The 12,189-nt window shown below is 39.1% G+C and overlaps 1 protein-coding gene across 11 annotated transcripts in view; it reads right to left on the bottom strand.

The window, feature by feature from the left end:
* The window catches only part of USP34 (ubiquitin specific peptidase 34), a 110,914-nt gene that overhangs the window by 86,735 nt on the left and 11,990 nt on the right, over positions 1-12,189 (bottom strand). For all 11 annotated transcript variants that reach the window (XM_068186138.1, XM_068186133.1, XM_068186134.1 and 8 more), the window contains exons 2-3: positions 7,836-7,923; positions 4,065-4,485 (exon numbers count right to left, since the gene is read on the bottom strand). In XM_068186138.1, coding sequence (XP_068042239.1) covers positions 4,065-4,485; positions 7,836-7,923 — 509 coding nt within the window. The remainder of the gene's footprint in view (positions 1-4,064; positions 4,486-7,835; positions 7,924-12,189) is intronic.

The raw sequence follows: 12,189 nt of genomic DNA, 5'->3' as shown, positions 1-12,189 counted from the left end.
GATACAAACATTTTGAATTATTCAATATGCTCATATTATAGCGAAGCGTTTATTTTCTTTTTTTCTTCTGCTGAACTCTAAGTCATGCCTGAACTCGTGATACTCTACCAGTTATTTTTACAACAGCTTTGAAGGCAGTAGGTGGTATGTTTTTAAGCAGCAAGAAAAGGTGTTCAGTGCTCTGCTCATGAAAACTGCAGAAATGGTGTGAGAAATTTCATTAGTTTTCTTGAAAAAACAAGAGATTTGTTGTCAAGTGAACTGCAGTTCTTCAAATGCAGAAATCCCAGACTCACAGAGGGCTGTTGCACGAGCCCTGCAAAGCTTGGAAAAGGCTGCTCTGAGAGACTGAGTCTGGAAATGTGTCTTCTGTTCTTGCAGATGGGAAACAGAACAGTCTGAGAGTTCCTTACTCTCCTCCTCTTAGTCCTTCAAATGTATGAGGAAATAAGAGCATTCTTCATGAGAATCTAATATGGCATTAAAACCCACCATGACTTCAGGAGAAGCTAGAGCAGCTTTCCAAGACCTTTACCTGGAGAAAAGCTGGAGAGGGACTTTTGAGAAAGGCAGGCAGGGACAGTGTTGTCCCAAAGCCACACAGCAAAAGAAAAGGGGTAATGGCTTCAAACTGCCAGAGGGCAGGGCTAGATTTGGGATCAGGAAGAAATTCTGTCCTGTGAGGGTGGGGAGGCCCCGGCACAGGGTGCCCAGAGAAGCTGTGGCTGCCCCTGGATCCCTGGAAGTGCCCAGGCTGGATGGGGCTTGGAGCAAGCTGGGACAGTGGAAGGTGTCCCCATGGCAGGGGATTGGAATCAGATGAACTTTAAGGACCCTTCCAAACACTCCATAATAAAATGCACCAGCTGAGGTCTGACCTGGACACAACCTTGGCAGAAAGAACACATCTTCCAAGAAAATATTTACTTGAAAAGGAGAAGCAGACATCACAAGACCCCAGAGAGTCAGGGACTGCAGCTACAGACACCTCAACAACTGATTTTGTTTCCTCTTTCATTTCATCCTCTGTCAAGACCTGTTAAATGCTCAGGGAACTCCCTTCAGATTCACTGCTCATCCTGCAAAGTTCAGGAGTGCACTTCACATTGTTGCTTCTTTCTCCACAGGATTTTAAGAGCTTCCTTTCATAAATTCTTTTTTCCCCTCCTCTCAAGTGCCCATTCCAGGTATTTCACTTGCTGCACTAAGTATGAGAATGATAGGGCATACAGTTATAAACCACCCTGTATGCAAGGGATAAAAATATCCCAAAAGAAAAAAGAAGAGTAAGTCCAAAGTATGAACATGTCTCAAAAAACCAACCATATTTTTAAAAATACTTTGAGTTAATTTTGTTTAGGATGAAAAATAGACAGAAATACCCCTCTGGGCACCAAAAATATTGATAAATTTCAAGAGAGGTATGTACATGGCTCTTCTGGATACCAATCAGGCCTTGTGGTTTTCACTCTCACTTTAGAGATGTTGTAAGGGACAAAAACAATTCTTAGCCCATATCATTTAAGGAAAGATCTGTATGATCCTACAGGTAGAGACACCTTTCTGACTACCAACAAATCTTGCTTTGCTGTTCATTTTCATCCAGCTTCATGAACTCCTGAACAAGGGAAAACCTCCTGCTTCCACATGAATGTTTTCCTTCTCCACCAGACAGTCCAATGTAAAATGGCTTTGGCAAGCAGCTGAGAAGGGATTAGACTTCAAGACTTGTCTGCTGCCATTAAGAACAAAGCCCTCGGAGGTGTCTTGGAGCAAAGGACAAGGGAAATATTGAGCACTAATTGTTACTGTGGGAAAGCCTTACACTGGAATTCCTAAAGAGCAGCCTAAGAGGCCATTTCTAGGCACAGCAAAACCTTAATGGATGTGATAACTCCATGAAATTGTCAATGTTCACCTCAAGAATCTAAAACAAGGAATTTCTGAATCAGTCAGAGTGGAGACTGGAGTCTTCTCTGGATCAGCAAGTTTCCCTTTTTCCAGGGCAAAGGAAATGTTTAGTGGGAGAGGGAGAGCTACACCAGCTTCACCCAACAAATCAACAAATTTTTGGCAAATTTAGGCTGTTCAGGGATTTATTTAACTTACAACTATAGCTAATGTACTTAAAGCAGAGATTTTTTTATCTTAGCATCTCTTCAAGACTGAAGCCAAGCCTGATTTAAAGCAAGAAGTGCTCTTATTACTGGGACTAATAACTTGTCTCAGTTCAGCTAAGTTTGTGCTCTACACTGAAATCCAAAATTAAATTTTAAACTTCAGTGGGTCACTCATGGGAGCAGAAGATTCTGACATTAAAACAGCAGAATAACAGAATCCTAGTGCTTCTCAGATACAGAAAAGATCTGTTTGTAAGAAAAATTGTTGATGTTAGGACCTTTTAAAAGCAAAATTTAAATTAAAAAATCTTCCCCCCCCCCAATCAAAAAAAAAAGGTATACAAAAATGGCAGGCCATACACCTCTGTAATCCAGACCTGGAAACACACAAAGTCTAGCAGAGAGGAAAAAAAATTCCATTACCTGCCTGTACCTCAGGAAAGTGGTTTTCTTTCCAGCTTCCCCTTAAGTTATGTTTTTAGGATAGCTAATGAATGTATTTGATAATTCAAGTGATGTATAAGAGATGATACATATATTATATATACACTAGCATGTCTGGAGCGATGGGCATCATCACAATACAGCAAGCTACAACAGATCTGGGTCTAAATCACTCCAAGGCTGCACACCAAGGGAAAAAGAAATCCCATCAGGCACCTGGAGATTTTCTTTTGATCGTTTGGAAGTGAAATTCAAAGAGAAGAAAAAAATACATTAAATAGTAATTTAAAAGAAGGACGCGTGATAGTCCACAGAAACGCTGCTCCAGAATTGTTCATTCCACATTCCTCTGAAGCCTGTCTTAGTACATGTCCCACAGGAGTGCAGAAGATAAATCAATTCACTTCATATCCATACAGATATACTTGAAACTACCTCTGTTAACTTATGCCCATATGATCTGGAGAAGAACAAGAACCAAAATCCAGCCCACCTAAAAAACCTGCCGTGTAGGGGGTTTAAACTTCATTTCTTGTCAGATAGAGCAGCATCCATTCAATCAGAACTACTCAGATGCTGTGACCACCCTAACTTACATAATTACAACTGACTCAGCATCTTCTCATTTTGGACTTAAGTTTATAAAGCAAATTTCAACCCTCAGGGCTCCAGTGAGCTCCCACAACTCTCTAAATATAAAATAAAAGGAGTGGGTTAGCTGCACTTTAATTCTCCACTTTGACTTTCTCAGATGTCGGTTGGATAGAAGCTTTTCCTATATAGTGAAATGTACATCTAATTTGCGTACAAATATTGCAGAATAACTCTTTACTTGTTATTCGACTACCTTAAGTTGGATCAAAAGCCAGTCATTCCAAAAACATGTTGTTTTCACTAGGAAATGCTAACACCACCATATTTATCTCAGAAAATGTGAATTAAACATGGCAGGATTTTGGAATTATTTTTTTTTTAAGAGGAAAATAGGGGAAATGTGAATGGCAGCCATAACAAATATCAGAGAGAAAAATCAGCACCCTGGAACAAAGCAACCTGTGTAGAGCTCAGCTATTCCAGTCAATTAACCAGCTGTTCTAACAACTTTGGTCTTGCACAAAGTTTAGTTTATGAAGTTTTGCTTCTAGAACCACAGATTGGAAAGAAAAAATAGTAAACTATTAATGGGTTACCTTCTGGAAGAAAAGCTTCACTATAGTCCCCTTTTTGCCTACCTGTTATTTAAACAGCACAATAAGGCAGTGTACAGTTCCAGCCAGCTCTTACCAATACATTACCTATAACAATTAAGCATATTTTAAAGAAAGTGGAAGAATAGAATATGTGACATTTAGAAAGTTTCTCTGAAAAGCTCTACTGAAGTCAACAGGAGAGCTGAATGTGCTCATCCTGAGTGAAAGCAACAAACACCATTCTGCTCACTAACGACAACAATTAATCTTTCACCAAATAATTCAAGATAGACACAAAGAGAACATATACCTCTATTGTGGGGTGAGTATTATGCTTATAAGCTGTATACAGAGGAAACTGAATCTGAAAGATTTTTGCCACACACAGCAGCAGCTTCTCCTTCTCATCAGTACTCCATAAGCTAAAAGCCTCCGTGCTCTTTGCGGGCTCCTCCTCACTCAGGATACAAGTTCTTGCAGAATCAATCTTTTTCTCTAGGGGTTTTTGTCTTTCTCCATTTTCTTCTTGATGAGACTCTCTTTCTACATTCAGGGGCTCATCAGCATGATTACTCTGCTCTGGCCATGTTGAATCTATATTAATAGTGCAATGTTTACAGAGCTGGTCCCGCAGAGCTTGGACTTGGGCAATCACTAAGTTAATAAGCGCACAAACTACTTGGTTAAAGATCTCCAGATGTTTATACTCCTTGAAACAGCACAAACATTGTCTGTAAGAAAAGAGAAAAAAAAAAAAAAAGAAAATTCCTATAGTTAAAATCAGGCGGGTACTTAACCAAGAGAACTCTTCACATTGAAACATTTTAAACAACAAGTTATTTGACAGAATTATAAAATGAAGGAAATTCAAATGAAACAGACTCTACCCAGCAGCAAGTGGGAGTCACAGAACCCTCCTTAAGCCTTGAGAACATCCCATTATTGCCAAATGCTTACCAAAACTATGAAGTCCCTGTTATCATTTAGCAGTTGGTACATCAAGTAAAATATAGAAAAAAAGTCTCGTGGGCAAGGTCATTGTGCTACTGAAGAAGTCACGTTTTTCACTATGTTTCTGACTCTATTTCCTCATTGGGTTTTCTCTACTGCTCTTTACTGCAATAAATCATCCTGACATTCTTGTCAGCTGTGTAAGGACTCGTTATTGTTATTTTCAAATCAACAGGGCTGCAAAGTGATTTTATTTTTAATGAAGTATTCAAGTTCACTTCCTTTATCTGCATTTGGATGGCGATCCCAAGCACACTGATATCCTTTTTCCATCTAGGAAAAGGCAGCTCAAGTATCTTCAGTACTTTCTTCACTTGGCAGGCTCAGAGATTATTGCCCTGCTTATCTACTGACCCACTGTAAACTGCAAAGAACAAGAGGGGAAAACATCCCTTTGACAATATCATTAAAAAATCAATTAAATCATCAAGTTCAAAAGCTCTAATGTAACTCTAGTTGTGGGCAAGGATTAACTGTGGATGCCAAATAGATTGTGAGTGTATAAACCCCTGAGGTAGGTACCCTAAACCTATTATCTGGGAACAGCTGCTTCTTCCATACAAACAAGCACTTCCTTCATTCTGACAAAAAAGGTGGAGGATATTCCTGTAGAAGGATTTAAATCCTGGGGAACACAGCAAAGAAAGCCATCATTGTACTGTCCTTACTTACTGGAGACCAAAATTAAGGCTACATGCTTGTGACAGACTCTGGGAGATGGACTCTGATCTTTCTGACTCAAACTCTACTACACAATGTAACTCCTACATAAACTGGGAGCTGTCTTGCAGCAGAGATCTTCTCCATCTCCTGCCAGATAGAGAACAATGGACTCCAGTCCACAAACCAGAGTTCTCAGATATTAAAATAATACAAAAATCCCACGTACCACTTCGAAAAGAAATCAGTAGACAAAAGAGAGGGCAAGAAATCATCAGGAAGTAACAATTATTTTTTTTCTGCAAACACAGCATTTAATTTAGAGACTGGGATTAATAAATTATAGTTTTTAGGGAAAAAGAAAAACAAGAGAACCCAGAGCCATGACAGGTAGAGGGTCCTGCCTCTCTTGATGGAACACAGACATGCCCTTGAGCTACAGCTCAAAAAGCACATACTTTCAGATTTTTTTTCAGAGGGTTAGACAAAAAGGTAACATTCAGGATTCCCTAATTCCAGCATAGATACAGTGACTGAAGTATCTAAACCCTTTTATTCCATTTGTGCAGGAAGAAAAATCCCTTTAATATTGTGTAAATGGAGTTTCACCCGTGTGAAAAACATTCTTGTCATTTACTTGGAAATGTATTTTCATGTTAACAAACGACAACAAGGGACTGCAGGCAAAGCCCAGTGTATCGCCAAGCATTTATCCTGAGAGAAAATTATGTTCAAAAGGTCCATCACTTATGCCTACAAATTACTGCCCCACTTAAGAGCAACAAATCATCCTCAATAACAATGAAAACAGTCTGGTGAAGACTTCTCACATACTGGAGAATTCTTTCACAAGACAGGTAAGTGCAAAACCTCTTAAGACTTTCTCTGTTGGAATGTGAAAGAAAAGCTCCACCAAAAATTAAGGAGATCAATAAAAAATGAGCATGCTACTTCTCTGAACATAATAATTTCCAGAAGAAAACCAAAATGGAAACACTACATGCAGATAGAAGAAAAAGGTGCTCTTCAGGACCAATCACCAATGATCTTCTGAAGGAAAGCGGAGATTTAAACTACAGGCGACAAAGTCAAAAGTAGTTCTTAGGGAAGGCCTCAGACCCAAAACTAGCAGAACTCTCAAAAGCCCATTTGGCAGGGTAGAGAAAGGACATGAAATTCACATGTCAACCAGAACTCGTTCCTGTGGCCTCTATGTTAGATTCTCCTTTAACCAGCTTAAGGACAGTTCTCCAGGCTCTTCCAGTATGAAACCGTTACATATAGAAGGCAACAAGGAAACCAGAAGAAAATAAAGAGTTAAATACTTTCCAATCTTTGGTTTTTTCTTCAGGTTGGATTTGTCAAGCTGTAGAACAGAACAAAACTCTGAACAGATGATGACCTGGAAAACTGGGTTACAATTGTTCTCTGACAAACTTGGCATCTAGGATCTGTCAAGAAATGTCAGGAGTCTGGTTTTTGTGCCTGTTTATTTTGATTTAAAAATTCCTTCTCTGTGTCTAAAAGCACATGGCAGAAGAAAATGTACTTGGCTTATAATTTTTGGGCAAAATGAGGAAAAGGTGGTTTCCTATTTTCACAGGTATCCAAAATGTGACATTCCATTTTTTTTCTTTTTCAGCCTTCTAAATAACTGACTTAATACATTCCGATTTATCCTCTATGCTTTTCCCAATATTACTTGTGATTCAGTGGATTCACTTTGGTCTTAAAACTACTGCTGAACACTAAATCCCAAACACCTTCACTGTAGATTCTTTCTAAAAAGTAATATTCATACATTTCCTTGTGCTAGAAAAAAATAAGTCGCTGTGAAGTAATTTACCATTATATCATAACGTAATGATATTACTTTAAAGAAACAAGCTCAAAACAATAGTAATTTAAATACTAGATTAAAAGGAAAATGTAATTTAAGACAAAAATGTGCAAAGCATTTTCTTTATCAGTTTATTAACTACAGCTGCAATCCTTCATCACCTTGACTCAGAGTATTAGAACATGCAGAAAAATTTAACATGATGGTTCCATTCAGTCACTTTTTCTTAAATTCTTCTTACCCTACCCTGCCTTTGCAGAAGATGGTCCCAAAATTTCAGGGTGAAGCAGCAAGACACATTGTTTGTCACCACAATAGAGCTGTTTGTTTTTTTACACAATTATTACAGCATCCAGAATGCCAGTTGCATTCAAAATATGCTTTTCCCAAAATGCACTGGGTAATGAGTTTGTTTTTATTTTCTAAGTAGTAAAACAGTCTCTATTCTCCAGGTATCACTTAACTACACATTAATAATTTGCTAATTCTAATCACTCTACTGTATTTTAAAAAGGGAAAACTGCTGTTGAGATTCAGCATCCTCAGCATTCCAACTCAATCCAAAATTACCTTTGCGTCCACGAATTGATGTAAGCAAATATCTTGAGGGCATGTTCCTTTCTGAGCTGCAAAGCATCACCACCTTCAATGTCTGATACTAAAGAAAACAAAAACATAAACACATAAGAAAAACATAAATACATTTTTTAGGAAGAAAAAAACTCCAACTTGCAATTGTTCTGTTATTAGAAACTGCTTTTGATAGCATGGAAAATAAATACTTTACTGAAGCAAAAACATGTAGATTTGTTTAACAAGGTTTAGACACAAGTGACTTGGAAACTCAAAGCGCACAACGTTCATGAATACCGCTGCAAAAGTTTGTGATTGAGAACAGACCCTTCTTGTAATTCTATTTTTATCAAATATTCCTCATAAGTTTTACTGAGAATTCCTGATTGATGTGCACTTCAAGTATGAACCTTCAACAACTTTACTCATTAACCAGACACCTTGGGTTTGCCTTTTTGTTTTGCTGGGGTTTTTTCTCCCCAGATTTTTAGATGCCTGCATTTTGAGATGACCCCGAGACCTCAACTTCCTTTTCCTGATCAAAGACTGAGAAAAAACAAGCAAACAAACAAAACTATCAAGAACAATGTGCTGTGTACATATAAGGTTATTTCAGACTGAGCTGATGATCATTGCTTTCAAATATAGACACATCTGTCATGACATTTAACCATAATGAATCACTAATTGGCAAAATGATAAAGGCTTACCACATTTGTTACAGAGGAAACCAGAACAGTTCTGTACTGAGTTCAAACCCCAAATGCTTCACTGAGGGATTATCAAATGTCCCACTTCCCTCTAAAAATGGTTCTACACTCAAATAAGGCCAACATCAGTAGGTCTACAGGTCCACTTAGGCAGCACCTGATTATATCCCAGGGCACAGGATTCTGCCTCCTGGCCACACACCTTTCCCCAACTACAAGTGCACAATGCTTGCTTCCTCCTTGTCCTGAATTTCCAAACATTTGTACAATTATCTACTTGCTACACAAATCAAGGTCAGCATTCCTTTTAAGTGGATCTTTGCATTTATAACACATCTAAGTTTTCATCTCCACATTTCAAGTATTATACACTCACAAATCCACTTCACAAGCAAACTTTGTGGGAAAGAGTCTCCAACAGCACTGAGCTCTTCAGCATCCCTGCCTCAACCTCCCCTCCATCCTCAGCCTTGCAAGGTCCTGTGTGATCTATCCATACAGGTTCCCAAAAGCTAAAGCTAATGAAAGTCTGTGGGCATGGATGAGAAAGCAAAGTTCAGAAGAAAACCACTTCACAGAATAATCCCACTGAACAAATACTTACGACTTCTTTGAAATAAGGACATCATGTATGCACATACATCCACATTTCCATACATATGCATACATACAAATGAAAAACTATCCAAAAAGCAGCCTCTGAACAGGATACCATCAAACTTTAAAAACCACTTTTCTGTCTCGCTCCTAGAAGGCTCTAAAGATCCTACACCACATAGGACAAAGCTCAAGATGGAGAAACAGACTAAAAGATGGGTATCACTCAATAGCACCTTTTATTTTCAACACTATAAATTACCAGGACAGTTGACTCTCTGAAAGCCAAAGCACAGCACTGAAGAAACCAAGAACTCCATCACACAATTTAGGTCAAGCTTACCACAAAAGACAGATCTTTAGCTATAGATAGTATCTTAAAAAAAAAAAAAAAAAAAAACCAACACAAACAACACCAGCCCAGCATCAAAGGTTCATAAAACCTCTGTTTTCCCAGTTTTGTGAGCATTGTTTCACTAAGATTAATTCCTTCAAACTTGACAGCAAGATATTGTTGACAATTTAGTAGCAACAAAGCTGATTTTACCTTGTAGGATCTTACACAAACATTTCTAACACTTCCCTCACTCCCACATGACCCTGCTCTAACAAGCAGGACAGTAACTTCAACTCACAGAGCAGCCTTTTCAATGCAGAAGTTTGAATCACTCCTAAATTTCCCTCTTTGAGATGATAAAGAACTGAAAGTTAAGCAAACTAGCTCCTTAAAAGCTACAATTGCCATCTAAAGAAGACAAAATAGAGAAGTTATGGAAATACTGAAACTAATGCCAAACTAATGTCAAAAATAGGCAGGTATTTGCACAAGTTGGAGAACCTGTTATTTTCCTGTTTATGCATTCTACATCTCACACACTGACCAACTTCTACTGGTCTTATTTATTAATCACTGCTAATTAATACAGTGGCTACAGACATGATTTCCCTTTGGGTTTCTGTACCTAGAAATAATATTGGGTTTATTCCTGAAAAGACAGGAGGCTCCAAGCAGGAGAAAGCCCACTGAGTCTGAAGTTTTCCATGGAGCTTAGCTAAGTCTGTGCCAGTACCAAAAGGAGCAATGACACATGTGCCAGGGCTTCTCTTCCTGGACTTCAGCTTGAGTTCTCTTTTGCTCCTTAGCAGAAATGATCTTGTTGAGTTAATCTGTGTCCTCACAACCAAAATTTCAGTCTTAGGCCTTTGAGTTCCTCTGTGTATCAGCTCTGTGGATACTCTTGATTTGCAGCACCTCTGTTTAGGGGCACATGCAGCTCCAAGTACAGATACAACTGGTTCTGAAGCATTTCAAACGTTTTTTTAACTAAGAAAAGTAAAGATGGAAAAGCAATACACACAAACACACTGTCATTCCTGGGCATTTTCTGATTTCTGTCAGCTCTGTAAGAACTTCCTTGCTGCATCATTTCCCTTCCAAATGATGATGCCTGCCTCTCCTTTTAAATCAGTTCTCTTCTACCTTGAAGGAGCCAGTAGTTAAACCAGACTCGTTCACTTCAGAATAAAGCCTGTCCTTTACTCTCTCCCATACTCCAGCATCCTGCCATGCCTCAGAAATTCCTCAATCTGCTGCCTCCCCACTTTCTCACACTTTCACTGTTTCAAATCCAGCAGTACCAATCATGGCAAACTTTTCCAAAAACAACTACTGCAACAAGCCTCCTTCCTGCCAGCTGATTTGGTAGACAAGACTTCTCCCTGGTTTCGCATCTAAGACAGAGATTCCTACAGAATGCACTAAGTTATCCTTGTGTCCTTTAAGAGCTGCTGAACCTCAAAGTGGCAGCCAGAGTCCTCTCATGAATAAGAACTGATGATATGTGCTCCAGAGATTTCCAGACAGGCATTCCAGGATCTCTAAATTTGTGTCTCAGCAGTGGCACTGATCCTAGGCTCAGCTCCTTCATGTCTGCAGTGGCTGCTTCTCCCGCCAGGTACTCACAAGGCAGCAATGTTAGAGATGCTCTCCTTCCCTACCTCTGAGCTCAGTTTTCTTCTCCTTCCTTAAATTTACTCTGCCAACTCTTCCTTCTCAGTTAAAGCCTCTTGGACCTTTTCACCCTCCAGTCCTTCCTTTTCCCTCTTGGGTTCCATGCACACAAACACCTCCCCCTGCACTAGATCCAATTTCACAACCAATGTATCCCGGTCCAAGCCCACACTACAACGGCATTTCAAACAGCATCAGCATTCCCGCAGGAACCCCTGGGAACTGCACAAACCCAACTGGCCAATCCAACTGAAAACGACCCACATTCCTGTTGGCTTTGTAAGCCATGGAATCCTCAGGCTGGCACTTTGTGAGCAGGGGAAGCTGGGAAGGGAAGTGCGAGGAATGTGAAGCTGGGAGAAGTAAACACCTTTGGAGTAACCAGAGTTGTAAAATTGCCCCACCCCGCCTGGAGCAACTTCACCCCAACATTGCTCATCTGTGGGCAAAGATGTGGTTGCTATTAGAGTCTCAGAAAAACAGAATACTGAAGGTTTTAAACACACAGAACTAACCAGCAGAAAGAAGGAAAACTAGGATGCAGGTAAATTCCTGCTAAATATATTTTACCAATATAGTGCAGGAAATGGGGTCTTTGCACATACTTGCAAGGGCTCATCTCACTGAGTAGTCACAAGATAGTTTAGAGATCTTTTTATCACAGTAAAACCATAGAACAAAAAGCATAGCTCAGAACTAACCTGACTTAATGTCTTCTAGTGTATAACTTTACAGATAGTCTTCAAAAAAAAAAAAAAAAGACTAACTTGAAGTGTAATTGTTTATTCAAGTAGCTGATGAGAAGCCAAAACACACCATGGTCAAAGTAAAAATTTAAAACATTTCATATAAGAAATAAAAAAAGATAATTTCCTTGCTGTTTCCCCAGTCTCCTGTTTTACTTGGCTAGCTCTAAATGAAAACTTGGGTGATTTACCTAATCTCTCACGGAAGGGTGATTTGCTAAAAGTGTGTTACAGTACTACAAACAACACAAGCTCCTCAATTCAGAAAAATTCCTATAAATAAATTG

The sequence above is a fragment of the Anomalospiza imberbis genome, chromosome 3 (assembly GCF_031753505.1).
Source record: "Anomalospiza imberbis isolate Cuckoo-Finch-1a 21T00152 chromosome 3, ASM3175350v1, whole genome shotgun sequence".
Classification (NCBI taxonomy): Eukaryota; Metazoa; Chordata; class Aves; order Passeriformes; family Viduidae; genus Anomalospiza; species Anomalospiza imberbis.
This window is presented reverse-complemented; position numbering and strand designations above follow the sequence as displayed.